Source organism: Aulostomus chinensis, chromosome 8 (genome assembly GCF_037954235.1).
Source record: "Aulostomus chinensis isolate RoL2024-O1b breed Wild chromosome 8, RoL_Achi_v1.0, whole genome shotgun sequence".
Classification (NCBI taxonomy): Eukaryota; Metazoa; Chordata; class Actinopteri; order Syngnathiformes; family Aulostomidae; genus Aulostomus; species Aulostomus chinensis.
Window position 1 is genome coordinate 29904032 of NC_141327.1, and position 23971 is coordinate 29928002.

General features: G+C 48.3%; 1 protein-coding gene across 7 annotated transcripts; it reads right to left on the reverse strand.

The window, feature by feature from the left end:
• On the reverse strand, positions 1 to 23690 carry kif16ba (kinesin family member 16Ba). Of its 7 annotated transcripts, XR_015117666.1 has the most exons (29): positions 23294 to 23690; positions 21278 to 21347; positions 21065 to 21178; positions 20073 to 20189; positions 19472 to 19569; positions 19104 to 19213; positions 18409 to 18551; positions 17799 to 17967; positions 17181 to 17312; positions 16919 to 17094; positions 16090 to 16155; positions 15824 to 15883; positions 14820 to 14939; positions 14520 to 14571; positions 14051 to 14188; positions 13502 to 13584; positions 13334 to 13422; positions 12344 to 12376; positions 11427 to 11480; positions 9963 to 11312; positions 8009 to 8167; positions 7801 to 7906; positions 7552 to 7599; positions 7192 to 7239; positions 3385 to 3507; positions 3038 to 3127; positions 2842 to 2925; positions 2465 to 2745; positions 1 to 1914 (listed from the first exon to the last, which is right to left on the reverse strand). XR_015117666.1 is itself a non-coding variant. In XM_086212350.1 (28 exons), exons 1-28 carry the CDS (start codon positions 23338 to 23340, stop codon positions 2584 to 2586), a joined length of 4041 nt encoding a protein of 1346 aa, XP_086068476.1. In that variant the 5' UTR covers positions 23341 to 23690; the 3' UTR covers positions 2 to 2583. The 7 variants fall into 7 exon arrangements, 6 of the variants coding, with proteins under 6 accessions (XP_086068476.1, XP_086068477.1, XP_086068479.1 ...); XM_086212350.1 differs by having other exon boundaries at positions 2 to 2745; XM_086212351.1 differs by lacking the exon at positions 7552 to 7599 and having other exon boundaries at positions 2 to 2745.
• Positions 23691 to 23971: the final 281 nt, after the last annotated feature.

The window sequence follows — 23971 nt, forward strand, 5'->3', positions numbered from 1 at the left end:
ACTCCAGGTCACGTGCTGGAGATGGGAGGTATCATTAGGTGTGTTAGCCTGCCCCCTTCTGGCCAAGGGACAGCTGCAACTACAGAGGAGCAAAGAATGTCATGAACCCCTGGGCCACATGACCTGGATGTTCTCACGATGACATATTAATAACAACAATAATGAGAGTTCTGCGTGTTTACTGAAACACCCCTTGGAGCAACACAAAGGACGCATGAGCTGATGTGTCAATCATCAGAACACTGAGGCAATCAGGAACTGAACACCGAAGCAGACCAACATGGTGGAATCTTTGTCTTTATAATGTTTCAAAGAATGATTCAAACTATTGTATTATATAACAAATCTCCTATTAAAGCTTTAAATCTACGAACAAACCGCATGTTGAACCACAGGAGGTCAGAATGTGTTACAACAAAGGTGAAAGAATCAAGAGCTCACAGCAACGTCCAGACTGCGGTCAGAAACCCAGACGGCGGCGATGGTGCCGTCCGATGATGTCACGTTAAATAAGTCTTCCTGTCTTCAACAATCCTCACGATTTAAGTTTGTTAAATGACTCCAAAAAGAGACAGAAGAAGAAAGTAAGGACGTGGACCTGCGCCTGGAACACGCGGTGACGCTGCCATGTCAGGGAAAAAGTGCACATGGCTACCAGGGGGCTTGAACACGGTCCTCAGCAACACTGTAGTGGCATCGTTAAGATATTCTACATGCAGTCAGCTGTAACAGTGAGGTTACAGGACAGTGACCTTTGACCTCTTACACTGGGCTGTTGGTCGTCCTTCCAATTATGATCAGAAAGCCACAGAATCCTCTTGTTTTCTCCCAGGATGAGATTTTAAAATTCAGCACTGAGACGCTGAGGGAGGTCACCCTCCAGAAGAGGTTCTGATGGAGGTGGGAGGCTGCTTTGAAACTAAGGGGGGGGGGGGGGGGGGGTGAGAAAAGCAGTCTGGAACGATGCGAGTTTTATTAATGTTGGTCCTAGCTTGAGAATGTGTGCTTCCACTTTCTAAACTTCATATTTACTGTGACCCCCCCCCCATTTCTCTGTTTAAATGTGAACACACACACACACACACACACACACGTTATAGGTGTAACATCTATCATCAGAGCAGCAGTGAAGATCTTCAACAGTCACATGATCAGACCTGTGCCCTCCATGACCTCCTGAGCCCAGAACGACGCGCTGCCTCTGCATCCGTTTGTGTCCGGTTCTGGACTCCTGGACTCGACATCCCAGAGACACCAAGATGGAGTGGAGAGAAAAAGCGCACACAGCCTGGATGTCCTCGTCCAACCGCTTTACTGAGAGTCGGTGTCAGCAGTGAGCATCACATACAAGAACCATGTGTAGAAAGTATGTACAAGTACGTGCTAAATACATCCGTACGGCTCCCGGCTGAAGCAACAAGGCTGCTGAGGTCCAGGTGACACCGGTGTCTCCAGTCCATGCAGCTTTGGTTTTGATCAGTCGGTGAATGCTTCAGTTCACTCAACACCAGATCACAACCAGACAGCGGCGGTGGCAGAACAGGTGGTCAGGCCGAGATCCAGGGGGCAAGTTGGTTTGGAAAAATAGCAAATGTTCAACTAAAAATGTAGCGTGTTCTCTTGTGAAAGGGATTTTTTTAGTCGCCATCCCTTTGAGAACCTGGGAAAGATCTTGTAGAACAAAATACGACCTCTTATTCCATCATCTCATGATCTCAATTTGGAACTTTCTCATATTTTTCACGTTAGTGCAGCATCATAAGCACAGATGTGATCACTGAACAGGAAGCGTTAGTAAGCCATGGCACCAGCAGAGGGCGCTGTGGCCTCATTGTACCAGAGGGACTCAGCTGACTGGCTGTTCTGCTGGATCCCCTGTGCCCAGATGCCCAGTGTCTTGCTCTGTCGGCGCAACTGTCCAAAGTTCAACAGGTAAAATTGAATGAAACAAAGAAAGAAAAACAGCACGTCTTCACGTTTAAGACACAAGTGATACTTTTTGAAGCTTTTTTTCCAAACCTGGTGGATCTTCAGGATGAAGGGAGCTAAACTTTTTAACATTGACCACATGTTTAATCACATTCATTATTCATGCATTTTGTTGCCGTATCCCGTGGTTGGACGGTGAAGGGCTGCACCGGCCACTTCCTGGTGTATTGAAACCAAGAAATGCAGGCATTTCCTCCCGCTGCTGCGCCGATGTCGTCAAACTTGTAACAGAAACAAGTTGGATTTAGTTTCACAAATGTGAAAGTAACAGAAGTTTCTTAGGAAATCCAGCGAGCAGCAGAGGGAATTGAACCCACGACCCTGGAAATGTTTTAGGTCACCAGATGTAGGAAATGCCATACATATCATAGCATCATGTACATATTTCCTATCACCATTTATGGAGGGAGGTGTAGCGCGGAACTCCACCTTGCATCCAGCAGCACGAGGACGCCAGGTGGGGGAGGAAACTGACCTGCAGGTTCTTCCTCTTCTGTTGGACTCAGGTGATCCTCCGGGAATCAGGCCCGAGGAAAAGGCCACCAGCACCTTTTTCTTTTGGTATCAAAAAGATATTCGCAGCAGAACGGAGAGTCACCCGGTGCCGTGGCTGCTGTACTCGAACACGCCCTTCTTAAAGAACGGCGAGAACTCACAGATGGCGTGTTTGGACAGATGGAGAACGTCGTCCGTGTCGCTCCTGAGTGGAGAGCTGGAGGACGAGAGCATCACTCGGAACAAGTTCCTCAGATAACGCTGCAACACACAAGCACACGGAGGTCACTTCCTGTCCAGGCGTTTACGTCACAGGTTGATGCTTCTATGCTTTTATCATGCGACTTAATTTCCTGCCTCCAAGTGAGTCCGGCGCTCAGAAACCATCCGCTCGTCTCGGTTTCCAAACAGCTTCTTCGGCGGAAACTCGAGAGCTGCCAGCTGAGGGGGAAGTTGAAAGGTCTCAAACGTCATCAGTTACAGGAGCTCCACCTGCGCTCACCGTCCGCAGGATGGGCGCTTTGTTAACGAGATCTCAAGATGTCTCCCTCACCTCTGGATATTTCAGTTTGAGGCTCTTGTGCATCTCCCGAAAGCGGCTGTAACGTCTGAACACCGTCCAGGATTCATCCATCGCCGTGATCTGGTGCACGAGACAGAAGTTTGAAACACAGACCATGAATCTAAGCAGCATTGCACGCCATCCGCACAAAAAACACCAAAGCTGAGAGCATGAGAGGAATTAGCAGAACAGAGTTTCCCCGCAACTCAGGCCAACACGCCAACCTGAAAGATTCTGATGACTGGAGCCTGACTCAGCAGTCCAGCTCAGTTCCGACACTGAAGTTATTGACCTCAACAAACGTAGTTTGAACAAACCGGGGAGCTCTGGAAACTCACCTTCACCTCAAACTCAAAGTGCTCATCCTTCCCCTGCCCACGGAGAACGTAGCGAGGAATGCTAATTTTGACGGGTTCCTGTGGGCCATCAGAACTCATCCCAAGAGAACGAGACACCAAGTGCTAGAAAGGAAGTCAGCGGAGGAAGAGGTGGAGAGGAGAACGTTGACTCAAAACATCAGAACTGTGGTGAATTAACTTCTGCTCATGATGAGATCTGATTGACAGAGAAAAGTGCGACAGCAGCATGAACACAAACTTGTATCTTTATTCACATCCGTGTTCAGCAGTGTTCACGTTTCACCTCAAGACTGTGACTTTTATTCCTACTTTCTTGAAAATGTGGAGCAACACAATTGTTTCTCTTACAAACTCACAAACAGCAAAATGATCTCTGCGTGAGGCGACACATTCACACACACAGGAAACATGAACGTGACGAAAACAGACAAAGGTTAGGAAGTCATTCAAGATCTTAGTGTTCCTTCAGCCTTAAATTCCTGTAACACACAGAAACCACCAGCGGCCACTAGAGGTCGACGCAGCGCCTCATCTGCAGACTCCAGTTCACAGTAAAATCAACAAAAACAGGGAAACGTTTCATAAAACATGTACAAAAATTTTTAAAACTTTGAGATGTTGCCGTGATACTTTGGCGGATAACATCTGACCTCTGAACCTGACGTAAGAGAGCGCCAGTATTTGTTGAGGTATCGTTGCAGTCAAACAGGAACTCAGCATCACAGGTCTGAGGTATTCTTGTCGTCCAACAGGAAGTTGTTACTTGTCGGTGTATAAATTCAAAATTCACAAGTTTCTACTGATGTATTTTCTGCTAACTAACGCGAGATCCTTAGCTGGCGTTCAGCAAACTTTTTTCAAAAACCTGTTAACCAGCGCCAACTTGCTCACGGGCGTCAGGCTCATTCCGGTGCGGCTCGATATGGCTGATCATTCATTCTAGAGAGGGAAATCATTTTGACGCTTCAGGAGCAAATTTAGTGGATTTAAGTTGGAGAGGATCCCAGTCCCAGCGGGCGTTCAGGTACAGAGATGACGTACCAGCATCACAGCTTCTGAGGGAGAACCAAAACACAACCTCCAGCTATCACACGGATAACCTTCATCGGATCCTCTCCCGACCGCCATTTTGTCTCCAGCCGTCGGTTGGTGAGTCTTGAACACAACATCGACCACCAGGCAGTTGTCGCTCTGCCTCACAGTCAGGCATCTGATGTCTGAACGTGGACGAAGTTCAAGTCCCTGGAACTGAGGCTGGACGGGGACAAAACTGGAGCCACGTGGCACCGGGTGAAAAACACCATCCTCCTGAAGAAGAGCCACATGTGTGTCTGTCAGGAGCAACTGGACAATGGCGTCCTGATGGACACGGGTGGAGCTCTTGACTTTAACGCTGGTGTAGAGCAGAGGACAAATATCAGCCAGGGAAGGTTTGTCAGGTCCACTCATGTTCCCGTGGACGATGTAGAGCAGGTCTGCCAGGACCCTCTTGAATCTGGAGGTGAGGTGAAGGCCGTTGTCCAGGGAGACGTCAGGAACTCTGGCTGTCCAATCCAGAGAGAGAACCATGAGGTCATCAGTGAGTAACGGGTGAGCCTCAGTCCATTCAGAGAGCGTTTCAGGAGCCAGAGTCTTCAGGAAGGCCTTGCAGAGCTCCTGGGTGAGCTCTTTGCTATGCGTGAACACCACCAGGACGATGCCTTCTGTGCAGCCCATCAGGCGCACGTGCTGTCCTGCTAAGCTAACCTGGATCTCCTTGATCTCCTGGAGATTATAATGGTGAAAAATGACGAGGGTGTCATCAGAATCTGCACCGGTTGAGACAACAACCAAGTCTTTCTCGAACAAAAGCAAGCACCCCGGTTGTGGGCGGGGTTGCCTACTGTTCGCCGCGTTGAGCCAGAAGATGTTCTGAAGCTTGAGTTTGCGTATTTGAGGAGCCAGAGATTCCAACTTCTCAAGAATCTCCTGTGAGGAAAATGTCTGCAGCTGAGATAAAGCAGGCGGCAGCTGCACCAGCCTCTGATGAAAGACCTCGGGTCTCCTGTGTTTGAGTGAGGCCACCGAGCCTTCGGGCCACCCTGAGCCACGCGGCGTGTCCAAGTTCTGAGGAAGACTAAAGCTGCACTCCTTGGACACCTTCAAAAGGATTTTATCCTCTGCAAGCACGCAAGGTTCTGGCTTTGGTGGAAGCTGTAGTCGATGAAGCAGCGGCAGCTCTTTAGACACCATCGTTACGTACTGAGACAGTAAGACTTTCATTTCACCGACTCCAACGTTCCGGATGACGTGCCGTGTGTCCTGGAGCCTTTTACCAGCATCTCTGTAAGCTTCCGACAGTTTTCCAGCAAAGTATCCCAACACATGGCTGCTCCCGGCCTCCACTTTATCAGCTCCCTCTCGTTTTATTTGATCATGAACAGGTTCTTTTGACTTCTGTTCCGGAATGATTTGAACACCAACCGACGTCTCTGGCTCCGCCCCCACGCCAGGGTCACGTGTCTGGCGTTGGGCCTTTTCCTTTGAGTAAAGAAACTCTTGACCGTCTCTACCTTCAGACACAAAGCAGGCAGCATTTCTCCCTTCATTGCTCTCATTTTCATCACAACTGCTGGTCTTCCTGTTTGACACAACCTCTTCTTGGTCACAACCATCTTCAGGAAGCGCCACCCTATCGACTCCTCTTTGCTGCCACTGAGTCACGCCTCTGTAAAGCACTTCCTCTGTGGACGGCAGTTTTACTTCTCCATGTGGCTTTAAGAGGCCGTTCTCCGGTTCTTCCTGAGTGTTTTCCAGGCCGCTAGGAGGACAGCCAGGCCCGTGGCCGCAGGCTCTCTGTGTGCACAAGGGGGAGGGCCATGACTACATCATCACAAAGGAGGCGAGGGTCCTTCATCCATCCCATTGTGAATTACACTTGCTCCATCACCAGGTGCACAGGGTTAAAGATTCAGAATTAAAGTGTGTGAAGAGGTTTATCATGCAAATTAAAGTAAGAAAAGTACAAAAATACTCGCAACTTATTTTTGATCAAACGTGGGCAAAAAAGAATCTACAAATGTTTCATGAATATCGTATCTTTAGGGAGTAGAAGGCCTGTGTTTGCAGGCTCCGCCCACATCGCCACTAATTAGGAGGAGTAGAACACCCTGACACAGGAGTTCACCCACGTTTGGCCGTGTGTCCTGAAACACTGCTGATCATTTGGAAGAATTTGGTTTATTGTCAGTCGACGTTCCAGGCTTCGTTCTGATCATTTCTATCTTCTCCTGCCAGCGTGAACGTGGCTGGTGGTGCTGATTTGAAGTATAAAACTCTGTTTACGTTCGCTGACCCTGAAAAATTTACATTGGAAAAAAAAAACTTCAATCATTTCAGATTTCTCAAAAAAGAGGAATCATGTTGGGATAATTACAGTGTTGCCATGCGTAAGTGAGAACAGGCACATTACGTGTTCAAACAAATGCAGCAGTTTTGAACTTCATGACAGAATCACAGTTTTTTAAGACTGATCCTTCAATAGTTTCCATCCAACGAACATATAAAAGAAGTGGGTGGAGCCACCAAGTCTCAGATTTGGCATTGGAGCAACTTTCTGCTCCATTTTTCACATGAAGAATAACGGCGACTTCAACAGGCTGAGGGAGCAGAACTTCTGGGCTCATTTCAACACGGGCTTCTATCCAGCTGGACATCGTTTTCTACACTGGCTTCACCTTTCAAAGGAACCCTCCACTTCTTTTGTATATTAATTGTCATAAAACCAAGAAGAAAACCAGCTCTTACCTCATATTTAGACCTGCGTGGATTTATGTTCTGTGGCTTTTCATCATCCTGAGAACAAACTAAACATCAGTTGGTGGTAACAGAAGGCAGAAACCAAAGTTTATCTGATGAAGAACATGCAGAATTCTATGTTTTTCAGTTCAAAAAGAAAAACCACATCAGGACGACTGGGAAAAAGAGACAAGCAGAACATAATCGGGACAGGTAAGAAAAACCAGGTGGAGGAAATCCCAGTCACGAACACTACTGAACAGGATAGTGCATAACAGTCGGTCCGAACCAGAACTGGGAGAATCATGCAGACTACGGGTCAGGGGATGTCTCGTTGTCATACACCAAGCAGGTGGATCCTGGTCTTACCTCGTCTGTTAATCTAACAGAGCTACAGTCGCTAACTTCCTCCTCCTCCTGCAGGATTAAACAGCTAAATATCAGCTATTCACGCTGCAGTTGTAGGAGCCAATTCAAACATGGTCACACACGGGCAAAGTCACGAGAGTTGACGTGTAAGGACTTACTCGTTATTCATTTCCTGGTGTGTGTGTGTGTGTGTGTGTGTGAGAGTTAAATAAATGAGATGGACAGGAACACACGAGTGTCCAGGCTCACCCTGAGAGATTCACAGGACAGAGACAGATCCATGTGGCTGCTGCTGTTCAGAAGATTCAGCTTGCGCAGCCTTCGCTGGACCTCCTCTTCGATGTACGCGTTTATCCTGTCAAGAAGAACCAAAGACACACGATATGAAGGCGCGGCTCCATGGTCACACAGACCTCTGGTCTCTCTTTGGCAGTCGGGCTACAACGACGTGTGGTACCGGTCGTCTGACAGCGGCAGCAGCGTGTTCAGGCTCTGGATGTGGCTGACGGGGGAGCTGCAGTGACCCGGCTTGTCCTCATTGCTGATGGAGTGAGTCCTGGAGATTTCGTCCCCCTCACTGATCCGCTGCCTTAACTTCTGGATCTCTCGCTCCACTCTGGAGACACAAAGCAAGATTAGAAGTTGAGTTTGGGCCTTCGACACAGGATTCATCCCAAACTATTTAGACTCGAGATTTAATGGAAGGAGAAAGGTTACAAAGTTTTTAAAAAATACAAGATAATTATAATTTAGAAAGACAAGACTTTTCTAGGTTCCTAAAGGTACAACATTATTTCTAAAAAGAGATCCATACTGCTGAGATTTTACACTCCAGTAAGATAATCCAACTCATGGTTCAAGCTTACACTGAAGGTACGAAATCAACAGGATTGAGAGAGAGCACAACTGAACAGTGGCAAACGTGCGAGACGACCTTTTCTACAACTTGTTCTAAGTACTGGCGTGAGCTCAGTTGGAGGAATCTTGTGAGATATTTCATGACCCCTAACATGAAACCGTATCTGGCAGCTTCCCAACAAAGGTGCTGGAGAGGTCGTGTGGATGATGAGGCAGATCACCTCCACATCCTTTGGAGTTGTCCTAAGACTCATCACTCTTGGACAACAGACCCACCATCTTGTTTGGTTCTCTATTTGGGTGACGTACCAGGAGGGATGACACACAGTGGCAAACACCTCCTGGAAATCCTGACTGTTGCTGCTAAAAAAAGCAACAACTGGGAAATGGCTTCAAAATGACCCACCTTCTGTGGATGAATGGCTCGGAATCGTTGAACCGATCCACGAGATGGAAAGATTGACATTCCTGCCACGGCTGAAAAGCCATTTGTACGCTGCAAGATGGTTAAAATGGACAGCTTTTTTGTCCGTGCGAGGACTTAAGCGATGGTCTATTTTCTCCCTCCTGCCTCTAATAAGACCACCCCGACTGCTCCCGTCCGTCCAAGGAAAAATGAATAAATGCTGATGTGACCTATTATGATGAAGACATGGCAACAATTGTTCTGTACTGTGACTGTTATACATGTACGATATGCTGCTGTTAAAAAAAATAATAAAAACTTTAAATATAAAAAAAGAGAAGTTGAGTTTGGCAGAAGTCCTGTGATGAACTCCCATCAACACGTTTCCATGTCGAGCAAAGAAAGCAAGTTGCAGGAGTTTCATTCACACCAGTGTTGACTCTCAGGACAGCGTTTGGTTGTGACTGGAACGCTCTCCTGGGTAGATGCCTTTGAAACTACTGCAGCCCTCAGAGGATGAACCCCACAAGCTTCAGACATCCCAGTTTCATCTGGAGCAAACACCTGCACACCCAGAGATCCACATCAGACTAATCAGAGAATATCAGCACGCGAGACGATGGCAAGCGTCAAGCTTGAAGAGTCATGACGGAAGCGTGGGACTTGGGTGAGTCAGAGCCAAACAAGTGCTTACGTAGAAGCAAACAACTCCAACAGCTTGGAGTCTTGTTATGCAATCACTGACCCGACGGCGCAGAAGCGGTGGATAAAGGTCTGTGTGGCTAAGGAGTGCTGGGTCAGGTGACCTGCTTCATATTTGATCAGCACCGACTAGTTTGTTTTTAGTTTGAGTCGATATCTCGAGCAACCTTGCTGGAGAGACGCCCAGTTGCGATGGAGCGCTCTGACAGCTCTACGCGCCGTATCCATCGTGCAGCGCGCAGGTGGACCACTGCTGTCCACAGAAGACCGCTGGGATCAGACAACTTCACGCCATCATCTTGTTCGTTACCAACGGGTTTCCAATATTCTAACGCAGGATTTCTTGCAGCGCTGTTGTGTTACTGCAGTACTTTACTGGACTACCAGTAACAGTCATTTACAAGGGTTCATCCAAGTTTTGTGAGTCTGAGTACAACATGCTGACCTCTGCTGGTCCAGGTCCGCCCCCGTCCTCAGGCTCCTGGCAGCTGAGCTGTTGTGTCTCTGCTCCTCAGTGTCGGGCTCCAGAGAGACGCTGCGCCTCAGGGCCGAGTGCCTCCTCTCCAGTCGGGCCACCGCCTGCTCCATCGCCTCTCTCTGTTGCTTCTCCTTTGACTCAAGGATCTCCTTCTCCTTCCGCCTCACCTTCTCCTCCTGCCGCGCCACGTTGGCTGTGAACTCGTAGGTCTCCTGGAGCTGCTGAAGCTGCTGAGCGCTGTGCCAGTGGAGGTTCAGCTTCTCCTCTTTGTCTTCGAGCTCCTTCTCCACCTGGTACAGCGTGTTGTCCAGCTCTGGCGGACTGTCGCAGTTGCCGTTGCTTCCCCCACCGCTGCGTTCCAGCATCTCCACGGCTCGCTGCTTCTCCTCGGCCAGTGCCGGGAGGAGGCTCTCAGCCAGGCTGGCCAGCTGGCGCTCCTTGAACTGCAGTCTGTGCTCAGCCTGCTTGACCAGCTGCTCCTCCTGGCAGACTGCTGAAGCGTCCTGCGCGCCCCGCTCCTGCGTCTCTTTCAGCTGCTGTTGTCGCTCTTTTAGGCTGTGGGTGAGGAGCAGCAGGGTAGCGCGCTCGGCAGCAACCTCCTTTTCCAGGCGCTCCTTCTGCTGCTGGAGCCCCTCCTCCAGTTGGCCCAGCTCCTTCACCTGAGCAGCCTTGAAGTCTGTGTAGCGGTTTTGGACAGATCTGGACTCCTCACTGGCCCCCTTGACATTTGGACGCTCTACAGCTTCTTTGGCACAAAGAAGAGCCTCTCTGATCTCCGCAAGCGACCGGCGCTCCTCCTCCAATCGTCGGTTGTCCTCCCGGGTCAGCAGGGTGGTGGCCGCCTCGTGTTTCTCCCTTAGCTGCTCCTCCAGCCTCCCCACCAAACTCAGCTGTTCCCGCTCTTGCTCCTCCAGGCGCCGCCGCTCAGTCTCCAGACGCATCTTCTGCTCCTTGCGCTCTCTCTTCAGCTTCTCAAGTTCACGGTAGATTTCAGTCTGCTCTGCAGCCTCCTGCTGCCGCCTCTGCTCCTCGTCTGGCTCTACCTCAGCTCCACCCTCCTGTTGCTGCTTCTGCCGCAGGAGCTCCAAACCCTGGACCTCAGAACGTCTCTCCTCTTCAAAGCGTTCCTTCTCAGCCAGGAAGTCACGCAGGCGGCTCTCAATGTCCTGGCTGCGGCAACGGAGGCTTTCCTCCTGCCGAAGGATCCGTTGATGCACCTCCTCAGATTCCTTCCGCTGACTCTCCACCTCCTGCTGGAGGCGCTCCAGCTCCGCCTTCTCACTCTGCTGCTTCGCCTCCATCTCCTTGATCAGCCTCCTACATCAACAACAACGTCATCACTTCTCAGAAGCTGAAGACTGAATCGATTCCTAACAGCAGGCGTGGATGTGAGGAGGTTTGTTGGTAGTGTGGTCATTATGGACTGTTTACCTCTTCAGCTCCAGTTTCTCCAGCTCCTCTCGCTGTTGTCTCTCGAACTCCAGCCTGAGAACAACATCCTCTGAGTTAACATCCATTCTCTCATCAGAAACACTCAACAGATCAACATTCAACACAACAACTGGTGAGCTCTGAAAGCAGCAGCTGACACAGTAAAGCAGCATTGTCACCTTTTGCTGAGCCGTTATTAGGTGGTTCAATACAGGAGGCTACAGATGCATTCAAATCTGCTCATGTTAATTAGCCAGTTTTAACATTAACAGAGTTACACACTGCTGTGACATGATTTTAAGTGAAATAGTAATGACTTAAGTGAAGTTATTTAACAGTAAATGAAGTCCATGTTCTAAATCTAAGCCTCGTTGTGTGCAATCTGTCCTCCTCAGTCATTTTCTCTCCAGTGCACCTTTAATCTGGACCTGCGGCAGATGTGTATGTGTTAAAACGTGGTCGCTAACGGCTAACGCTACACTGACTGAGTGACTTGTTTGTCTCTTCTCAGCCTCCTTAAGCAAACAGCAATGACCAAGCTAGCTTCTCCTGCTACTCCAAGGTAGCAGACGTTTCGTGCACAGTACGCTGGTGTTACAAAGTGAGGGAAGACACACTCGGAGTGCATTCTCACTCGTCACCATCAAAATGATGTTGAAACGGTCAGTTAAAGCTATGAATGCTGCGTACTGTATTTTAGCTGACAGACATCAGATGAGATGGAGGGCAATGTGAAAACTAAAGAAAAGCAGTGGCAAGCGTTCTACGTTAAATGGAGACAAGCAGCGAGGTGCCATGCTGAATGATGCCAAAACAGAAAATGAGGGTTCAGGCTGAGAGACTGGACGGGTCAACACATGTTTGTCGTGTCAAAACGGGACAATTACAGTAGACAGGAAGTGGACAACTGAGTCTACCTGAGGAAGACGGGGGCCTTCTCAGTGAAGAGACTGTCAACAGCACAGGGGGGGACACAATTAATGACAGCAGATTTGAAGAGAGGAATTCTTCTGCCTCAGGATTAATTCCCGGATTCACATCTCTCCAATAAGTGGAATTATTGATCTGACGTGGAGATCAATAATTTACTTCCAGGAGGCTTTGGAAGCTTGAACATTTGTGCATATCAGTCCAGTCTTGGATGAGCTTGAGTGAAAAGCTGACAATACGACTGGAACATTTGTGTCCAGTCCAAAGTCGTGTTGATCCTTTGGCGGTCACAACGCTGCTGATGACATTTTGATTTTTATTATTCTGAATCAGAAGACTGGAAGGTTTGCTATGAGATTATTAAAACACAGTGAAAGAACCGAGCAGTGACAGATGTACGCATTCTAACAAAGGGAAAAAAAATAAATCAACTTTGCCATATTAAACGACCGTTCTGGGCTTCTGAGAAGAAATCTGTAAGTTTACAAGTACAGAGTGATTTCGATCTCGGAGTTTGGAAGGTGACCCTGAATGCGACAGGAAGTCTCTTGTCAGTTGATGTTGACGCACAGTTGCTCTCGACCATTTAAGTGGTGATGTGCAACTGCAACTCTTTTAACACAATCGTAGATCTATCATGCAGGGAAGTCCAGTGTAGAGAGAAGAGCATTCGATGAACTCTGACAGCTTGTCCTACTCTAATGCCCGGATTCGTTACAGCTAAGCTAACTAGCTGCCTGCCGATCTCACGCAGGAGATTAAGATGTCTCCTCATCTGGTTCTGGGGACGAAGGTGGGCTCCTTCAATAAACGTCAGTCCAGCACAGATGCAGATGAACTCCTCCGGTCAGAAGCTCTGACCGGTGAGGGAGGAGCCATGGAGGCCGGAGGACGTTTCGGGACGGAGAGGAGATGCACTGCAGCGACTGAGCCCATCACGACATGCAGCAGATTCTTTTGTGCAGTCACAAACTCACCCGGGGTTGTAGAGCATCACGGTGGAGAGGTTCTCACAGGACTTGGACAGATCAGTCATGGAGAGGCTGAAGGAGGAGAGCAGGCCACTCTGATGAGAGAAAAAGCTGAAAGGTCAGCAGGTCAACAGAGAGACCCCAGCGCATCTTCAGTCTCTCTAAACGACAGACCTTCCGTTTCTCCCTCAGCTTTGCTGCCTCCTTTGGGTGGTTGAAGCGAAACATGTTTGTTCTGCCGAGCAGAATAACAGCACCTGCAAGACACCAGACAGCAGCTGCACGGACTGGAAAACACACGACTTCATCTACGACCCCTCAGAGGATGAAACCGTTTATCAGCTCATTTTGAGAGTGACTGCCGTGTTTGTTCTGCTGTTTCCACAATTTCTGAAGACCTTGACAAATAACTGACGAGTTTATTGGCAGAAAATGAGTCAGCAAATATTGGATGAAACACAGTAAACCAGCTGAAGAGTGTTCTATTCATTTCTGCCTGAGACTGAGATAATCAGATAATAAAACCGCTAACTCTGCTTTAACATTAATGAAGGAAGACAAATATCAAGAGCAACACATTTCCTGGTTTTACAGCTGGAGTGGCACCAACTTTGAAGCAGCTGCACACGAAAAACCCTGCAATCGAAAGCTACTTCCCTCTATGACCTGTGAAGGTGCACGACAGATGAGAGCCTGCACGCGTGTCCGATTCCCGCCGCTCACCTTGATTGAGCTGCGACGGCTCCATCACCTGAATCCCATTTATAGAACACTGAGCTCTGCCAAGCGGCACCAGAGTCACGGTGCCGTTTCGGTTCTCAAACATGCAGTGTTCACTCTCCAGGTCCAGACCGTGCAGGACTGCAGGAGGAAAAACATGCCCATGTCAGGACCGTGTCACTGTGACAGAGATCATCATCATCATCAAGTATCATCATCGTTACAGAGGTCGTTCAAAGACAATATCAGGGCCAACCAGCAAAAACCAGGAGAGAGAAAGGACCATGTTGCTTCAAAAGCTGTGAAAACACGTCATGGCGGCCTGCATAAGTCTCATAGGTGCTCCAATATATTCGTCGCCATTCCATAATAACTGCATCTCCCCTGTTCAATACTGTGCACGATACAGTTTTTCCGAGTTGTTCCAGTCTATTCTGTGATGGCTTCTCCTGGCCAACGATGACACACTCACTGATGTCCTGCTCTGTGGACGCATCCTCTCGGCCTACATACGTCCGACCTTCCTGAAGAACAAAGTGTATGAGTCACCCAAAGAAAGAGACACATTAAATACACAAAGGACATGAAAATTACTATTAGAGTGCTTTCATTATCATCTTGAAACACTTCGATGGTCTAAAGTACTGAACGATTCCCACCTACAAACATCAGCTTTCTTATCAACAACACAATCTGTCAGAATTTGTTCCTGCTGCTCTTAAGTGGACAAAAATGCTGTTATCACAGGTTTAAGGTGCCAGTAAATTCTGACCTTCAGGTGGTAAAGGATGATGCCGGTGCTGAGGAGGTCGTCATCTATCCCGATGAGGTGGGGCAGCTCAGAGTCCAACACCACACCGATCCCCTCTTTCCTCAGAGCCAGAGTCTCCTCCTGCAGCCACATTGGATTCACTCTTAATCAATGGGATTTTTTACAGCAGGAGAGTGGTTACCAACGCAGTGTTCAAGATAGCAAAGTGCCACGTCTTAAAAGAGTTCTCTTCTTGTCGTTTGTCCTCAGAGCAAAATAAGGAAGAGACCCCTCTCCTCTGTGTTGCATTAGGGAGCAGACACCCAGGCTAGTTAGCTTAGCCCAATGGCTGGTGGTGGGTAGGAAGTGTTAGCATCAGCTAGCTCAGGTCCAGGCTAGTTAGCCTAGCCCAATGGCTGGTGGTGGGTGGGAAGTGTTAGCATCAGCTAGCTCAGGTCCAGGCTAGTTAGCTTAGCCCAATGGCTGGTAGTGGGTGGGAAGTGTTAGCATCAGCTAGCTCAGGTCCAGGATGCTGGTGTGTCCAGCAGGAATCCTCCTCCTCCTCCTCATCATCAGTAGCAGCAGTCGCTCTTCTAGTCCTCAACAAACCTTTGGTTCTGTTGACCCAAGTTCCAGTGGAGCTTTGGAGGTGCAGCGTCAAATCACTGCACCCAGTCAGGAAAGTAGTTCCGGCTACGTGTCTGATTCTTACATGACAATGTCTTTTGACGGAGATATGCAGAGATACACTTCTCACCCACCATCATTTATTGTGCCAAGCTAACTAGGGGTCAGCTGATCTTTGTGGGATCCCACAGGCAGAACTGAAGTTTGAGTAAGCAGAATCCCATGAGAAAGTCCAACTCGACTGCCGGACAAACTCGGATCGGGAACCGTTTTCAAAGCGCTAGTGTTTAGCTTACATGCTATTGGCCTTCTGAGGTCTGCAGTCTCTGACATCAGTGGTTGGGACTGGGCTGCAATCGATTGATCCAGTGTCCACCAACAAACATGAAGTCTGTTACCTTGAGGATGTTCTGTGTCTCGTTCCACTTATTGGTCCACTCTTTGGTCAGCTCCAGGACCTGCAGACAGAACCCAACACACCTCAATAGAAACAAATACATGACAGGAATACATCGACTGAAACACATCATTTCCATTTTCTCTACTTCTGACTGATGGAGTGACAACCAGGACACAAAATCCACGGACAATCTGGAGGACAGCAGGCGGACCATCTTCCAACAGACAGAATTCTCCCTGTCAAGCCATCAACCATCAGACTCACTCTGGCTTCATTCTGGTGCAGTTTCTCCTCCATACTCAGAGCCGTGGGCGAATCCAGGAGGGCAATCTGGAACATGAACGCACAAACAGTTGAAAGTTTCTCCTCTCAAACCGCATCACTGTCAAAGCACATCGTGGCATCAAGAGTCATTCAACATTCTCAGGAAATGACAAGTGTTTGTTCTGATGGTCCAAAGAGTTTCCAACGGCCAAGTTTGTGATCAATGAAAATAATTTCTTTAATTTTTTGCCCTTCCGCTGTCGGTCACATGACACACTGTTGTCCTAAAATCCTTTCCCCCCACACCCTAACATTTATGAAAGATGCAGCTGTAATTTAAAAAAAAAAAGAGGATTTAGAGTTTTTAGGCATCACACAACACCAATGGAATGACACGTTCCACTTTCATTAAAATCATCTACTTCATAGTCCTTGTAGGGACGTTCATCTTGGAGGCTGCAAGGCTGTAAATCCCTCCCCAGTTAAGAACACAAACTATATAGAAGCAATCAGCACAAGCTGTACCAATCACAATAATAAACTCCACGTATTCCACACTGAACGTAACAGATACGTAAAACGATGGAAGTCGACTGCGCAATCACTGTGGCCTGGAGCAGCAGTTCTGAAGGTCCGGTAACATCTGGAATATCCACAAGAGCTACACGATTAAATCACCCCGTCTGGCGTAATCAGCACCAGTCAACGTCCACATCAGGTTCCTCCTCCGCTTCAATCATTTTACCAGACACAAACAGCACTTCTGTGGATGTTGTAACTGGCAACAGGAGCAGGAGGAACATCCTGTGATCCAGAAGAGCGAACGTACCTGGTTGCCCTGAACCAGCAGAGCTTTCAGTCTGGCGATTTCAGCCCGCAGTTCCCTGATCAGCCTGACGTTGGCGTCCTCATTGATGGTGGGCTTGTTGATGATGTTCTTGGCTCGGTTGGCGTAGCGTAGAGTGCTGAGTGTCTCGCCATAGTTCACGTCCGCAGGTGAAACCGCTGTAGCAGAGATGAGAGTGTAAATGAATCTCTTCCTGAACATCTGAAACACTGACAGAGGAATCAACGGCTGCGGCGCCTCTCACTCGCGATCATGATGGTCTTGGAGTTGCCGCCCAGGCTGTCCTTCAGCAGCCACGTGAGCACAGAGTCTCTGTAGGGAACAAATACAGACTTCTTCTTCAGGTTGGTGTTCACACCGTCCTGCGACAGGTCAGCTGGACAGAAACAGGAAACAGAACCTTCAGTCAGCGTGCGTTGGTCGAATTCTTTGTATACTTCTGTCATTTGCTTGTATGTCTGCCAGTGTTTATAAGGATTTGGACTCCCAGTATTTGGGTTGTCCTCAACATGTCTACATGAGAGGTCTTTCTCGCGGCCCCGCTGGTCAGCTCGATGTACTTGCTTTGGAACTGTTTTCTCCAAGTTGTTGACTAACAATCAAAAAAAGAACCTTCAGTCAGGAGGCGACCAGGTGCTACATCCAATCAGCTGAACCTTTTCCACACTAAGGGGACACTTCAACCAAAAGTTGTTCTTTGTCTTTCAAGTAATCACTGCAAGGTGTCCTGAAGGATGTTTTCCCTCCAGTCATACTTCTTGCAGAAAGAGCCAGCCACGTATATTCAGCTTGAAGCTGATGGAGGCTGACGGCTGATACCAGCTAATCTGTCTCAAACCATCAAGGTTAATGTGTTTCTGACCTAGAGCGGAGATGACGTTGCCCAGGGTGACCAGCGACTTGTTGATGTTGCCTCCTTCTTTCAGTCGGACACCAGTCGCTCCGGTGGCGTCGGCTCGCTCGCTGCCTGCCAGATCGACCAGGTGAATCTTACTGACCGTCTCACTGGGCATCTCAGCATCAAACTTGGCCTGACAGAGAGTTCAAAATACAGACTCGTTATCTACTAATCACGTTATCTTGTGACAAGTAGGTTTCTGAGTTGGGAGCAGAAGAGGACACAACGACAGGAGATCATTGGCAGAAGCTCCAACCACCAAACGTCGGCTGGAGGTTGCACTTTACCCACCTGCCTCGCGGCATGCGAGACCTGGTGAATTAGCAACGCCTCTGGTTTCTCTAACAATGTGTTTACACAGGGGAGGGTCAGCAGCCCTCAGTCCACCCCGCCGTGGTTCGCCAGTGGGGTCGTGCTCGTCTGGCCCAGCCTGGTCTCCCTATTCATGTATTTAGTCACTGTTTGCATTTATCGTCAACATTTTTTCCCATCTTCCATCGAACACAAATTGTTGCTGGGAGTCCTGACTTTTTTCAGAGGGTCGAAGCCTCCACAGAAACGAATCACTGCAGACCTGTGTGAAGTTGATGGTGAAGATGGCGTGTGAGCGGCTGCTGACGTCGTTCATGCCCGTGCTGGCAGTTGTGCGGTTGATGTTTCCGGCCTCCATCAGCTCCTCCACGTCGCTGTAGTTCTGCACCAGGTGTTTGGACAGATCTGAGGGGTTTGGGGTGACAGGAAGTCCACACATGAACATGTTCATGATGTCAGCTGCAGAGGGAAGGATCACGCTGGCTAATAGAATTTGATTTGCAATCCATTTTAACCAAATTAGAACAATCAGGGCTGCGGGCAGCACGTACAGTGAGCCAGTTGCCCATGGCAACACTTGGTGCGTTTTTGTTTTCCATCAAATTGTACTTAAAGACTCAAAGATGCCAGCAACTTTTTCTTTCAGACAAGCAGCTGCAGCTGCTAACAGAAACATGAAGGTCTTGGCAAAGTTTGCAGTGAGATCAATTCAAACAGAAAAAATGACGAAGGTCACTGTAAACACGGCAACGACCTAAATGATGAACAATGACGCCTGCTCCTCCTCTCCACCTCCCATCACCCCAGTGTTCGCATGAAGGAGCTGCCATGCCAAACGGAGAAAAGTAAAGTTGACCAAAATCTCAAAGTCAGCGATTGTGCTGCCTGCAGTGACTCGCCTTGTGAGACAAAGTCGAATCACATAAAAGTCCAGCACCGTCGCGTCTGAGGCCTCACCTTCGACATACGGCCCGTCTTTAGGGTGCTCCCTCACCCTCAGGTTGTAGGTCTGAGTGGATTTCCTCCTCAGCAGGTCTCTCACCCTCTCGTTGTAGATCTCCAAGTAGCTGAAGGAACAAAGTACAGGAAAGGACACGAAACCTCAGACATGTTTGGAATGTCTTCAAGCCACGCTGCTCTTTGTAGAACGCATCATCATTTCGACTGGAAACACGACTGGATTTCCTCTGATCCCAGTCAAAGCTGCTAAGGTTTAGTTTTCCACTGGTCTGGGACGGACCCCTTTGTGTAGACCGTCCAGGTGAAGTGGCATGGAGACCCCTTCTCTCTGACCTGACAAGAAGACCAACTGAATCTCGACTCACCTGACTTCCGTGCGGAAAGAAGCCTCGTCCCATCGAGTGGCCTCTGCGATGCGGCTGAACAAACCTTCACAGATCCTGGGGATCAGACCTGCGTCGCCCTGACAACACACACCTTGAGTTTTAGTACAATCAACAGAAACTGGGAGTTGTCAGGATGCAAAACCAAACTGAAAGTACAGACGCGGGGGTGATGATGATCACAAATAACAGCGAATCACAGCAGCGACTGTGGATTTATGGCATTGATTAATTCCAACTTCGCGCATCTGTATTTTCCCGCGGATGGTTTTCTTCTCCTATTTTGCACAGGAAAGAAGAAAAATCGATAATAATTCACTATCTGTACTTCATCTGTTGTACTTTTGTTGCTTTAAAGGTGTGTGGAGATGATTTCTGACTAACACTGCGTTGCTGTACAGTTCCAACTTAGAACTGTCTGGTTTAGGACGTTAAATAAATGAGAACTGATCGAAGGAGCAGCAGAAGGTCGGCAGATGTTCGATTCCACCGCAGCCTTCGTGACAAAGGCTGTAAAATGTGAAGTATTACATAACTAAGATAGATATTTGGATTTATTTTTAAAAAAGTGCCTTTGTCTCACCGGATTTCCCATCATGGTGTAGGACTTCCCAGAGCCGGTCTGACCGTAGGCGAAGACGCAGGCGTTGTAGCCCTCGAACGCCGCCTTCAGAACGTCAGAACCCAAATCCTTAAAAACCTAGAATTGAAGGAGGACAAAATCTCTTCAGAAGAAGAGTGTGACGCTGCAGGGGTTCGATTTGACATCCACGTCTTTAACGTAGGTGTCCGTCAGACCGGAGCCACGCCCCTTGACAGAAGCTGCTGTCTCGCTCAGATAGTCGGGCCATGTTTTACTGGGTCTCTTTTTTTAAATAATGACAATAAAGTTCAAGCAGAAAATACATAAAACTCATCTTCCCAGACCACATGAACCAGGATTAATTTAGGAGGCGTTTCCGCCTCTAGGGCAGTAGGTGGCGCTATGCCCACTGACAGCTGTTGTCCAGTTCACCTTGAACTGGTGCAGCGTGACTCAGCGCTGGGGCGGCAGTGCTGTGATGGCGAGATCAGAGCTCATGAAGTCATGTCAGTCCTGAACAAACACAGATCATCAGCAACGGCTGAGAGGGAGACGCGAACGCCGACCATCTGACCGGACCGAGACGTGAACTCCCAGGAAGTCTGAACTCTTCAGATGAGGGCACTTCGTCTCATCTGGGTCACTGTCCAGGATCCCAGCACAAACCGTCAGATGGATGATGGGACCGCCGAGCTTTGCCCCGTAGAGACTGACCTGCACTGACGGCGGCTGATTGGAGCATCAGCTGCTGCATCAGCGGTTATCATCAGGTTGTGAGCTTGTTGGTCAGGGTCAGATGCAGAGAACCAACTCAACCTTTCAAGCTCAGCTCCACTAGAATGGTCTAACAGTTTCAAATTAGATTTATGAATCCGACACTGGCCTTCCCCCTCCTGACACAAACATCTGCTCAACTGAAGCGACTCTACGAGACCCCCTGAAGCTCACAGAGGACACGCGCCTGATACGAGGCCACCGCGAAGCTGCTTTACCTTCTCCTGAGAGACGAAGCTGCAGCTCTTACAGTCGGCAGAGTCGTAGGAGAAGTCGTAGGTAAAGGTCTTGGTCCGTTCCCTCATTGAATCTCCTGCGATGCCGTCGGGGATCTTTGTGAATCAGAGAGGAGACAAAAAAACACGCGAGTCTGAAATGTGTTCAGATCATTGATGTCAGAGAAGGTGCTTCATGTCAGGGGAGAGCAGAACCTTCAGGTTGGTGATGGCGGTTTTGGTTCCCTCCATCTTGATGATGCATTTGGCCATCAAGTCCTTCTCCCTGAAAGAACAACAGTTTGTGGAAAGTCACGCTGGTCAGTTTGTACCATCTTACACCACTCGTCTTTCTGGGGTCTGTCCACTTCATCAAGTCTTTGTTAGTCTTTCCTGCTAGAGGACTCGTCCTGGACTGAACCATCATACGGAGATCTGGTGACCCGGACTGGAAGTACGGGATCAGTTTAAGCCGTCGGGTCACAAATCGCTGCTTTCAGGTGATGTTACGTCACAGCTCAGTATTTTACAATTAAAGACATGTTTGACTGGAGAGGAACTTTAACATCTTCCTTTCAGCTTGAGGACAACCGATGGGAGGATAATCAATAATCAATAATCCAGGTATTAGCGGCTGCATTTTTCATGTCTTTTTTTAAAGGAAGCATAATATTTGATTTTTTTTTGGTTTGGCAGATGTTTGTGGATATCTACAGATGTCGATATGAACTGAAATCACGTCCACATTTTGTTGACGCTGAAAAGAAATGGAAACATTGTGGATTTGAAGAAGAAGCTTTTTCTTTTCTTTCCAAAACATTCAAGGAAAAGACGTAAATCTCATTTGGCACATTGTCTCTGAGCTAGAGGGACAAAGATTCGATCTCAGAATGAGCAGTCTGCTGACGTCACTGTGCCTCCCTTCTCCTTCTGTTTTACGTTTGATAAAAACGAAACAATTCTATAATGAATTAATACAAAATTACTGATTGTTTACTGCAGTGCTCCTTATTGAAAAATCCAATGTTAAATACACATGATTTTCTATCACATAAATCTCCACAGGTAATAAAAAAATGTTTCTTGTAAAAACAACTGAATAAAGGCAATTTGCACCTGCGATCTATCAGCTCTTCATCGCTGGACGAGACTGAACTGCCAAGTTTGGAAACCAACTCTTGTACTTGCAGCAAAACGACCTTCGCAAAAATGTTTAGGATCCAACTGAAGAATCAGCTTCAATATTGAGTCACGTGTGACGCACGTCCACACGGAAGTCACGCGCTCAAACCTTCCCTGTTCACGAGTGTGTCTGCTCCATGGTGGAGTTTAGCAGGTGAAATCTTTGCCATTTTGAAGATAAGTTTCTCTGTCTGAGTTTGTTGGACAGCAACTTTCGCAGGTGAGAGTGAAAACAGCCATTTCAGAGTTTTCTGTCCAACCAGAACCACGTCGGGTGGACGGGGGCTGTCGTTCTCTTCATGAGGGAGTCTCTGATGAAGGCGTTGAATTATTTTGTCATCCATGGAGATGCCAGTCACTTAATATCCTGGAATCATCAAATCAAAGGGCATTTTCAAACCCTGATCAATCAGCCATTAGAACAACATTAGAACAAGACCTTCCCCTGATTTGTTAAGTTGCACACGAATGTGTGTTTATAACAGCGACGGTTACGTAGGAGAGCGAACAGGGGCCTTGGGTCAGCAGAGAAGAGTGATGTCATGACAGCGCCATCATCAACGTTCAACCCCACCGCCTCAGCAGGCCACATCACCTGAGACACTGGGCTAAAGTTCAGGGTTCGCTGGCTTTTTTGCCTGAAATCTTCCATGACCTTTACACACCTTTGAGGACGTTTTCCATGTTGACACATGACCACTACCCAGAGAAGTCAACGTTTCCCAGCCATTCAACTACAATGCCTGACAACCTGACAACATAAAGACGTATAAAAGTGTACAGCAGTCAGCCTGGTGGTTTATCTCAGAAACAACACCTTGGGGCGGGTTTGCCCTGAGATTTAGCTGATGACTCTGGCCGAGCAGGTGAACTCCACCTGGATCAGAAATCTGACTCCACCAAGACATCCACTGTGAGCATGACAGCTTTTAGTAAAAGCTACACCTGCCTGAGCCGCGTAGCATCACAACATAATAACTTCCTAACATTGCAGCTGCCTGAAAGGAAATAGATCAAACTACAATGTTGTCTACTACTTTATTAACTTACCGCCTGTTCATGGGCCTGACCCGGACAGCCACCCGGACGGAGGCCATTGCACATCCCGCTGTTGTCGGTCCAGTGGTCCGGTTAGCTTCGGTGCTCCACAGCCAGTAAGCTAGCTGGCTACCATGAGACACTCAGCCCGATGAGGTGGGCAAAAGTCGCAGTGATAACCGACCGGCTTCACACAGAATGGAGCCGCCAGACAGATAAACCGGGGGGAGGGTCGCCACTGGGGACGGATCTTGTCCTGGTCCGGTGACGCTACGTCACTGTCCCGGTGGACACCGCTAGCTCATACCCATCAGCTTTTGGTCGCCTGTTAGCTAGTTTTTATTTGATTAAGCAAGAGGTAACAAGGAGTAACAGCTGACGGTACCGCTCCAGCTTCCTCTTCTTCGTGTTTGCGCCTCTTGATTGACTTGATGAAGCACAGGTACTTTGCCGCCCTCTAGAGGTCATTAGTAGAACTCCCTTCACTTTGTTGCTGCAACGCAGATTTGAGGCACTTCTGCTGGCACGGTGACGCTTTCTTCGTGACAACTGTGACTTTAATGACTACCACTAATGAGTAAATGCACCTTTGCTGCTTGTACTTGTATTGGATACATTTGATAAGCCCAATAAATCGGTGTCGTGCAGATTATTCTTTCAGCATTTTGTCCTCCACAGCCACTGTGTAAT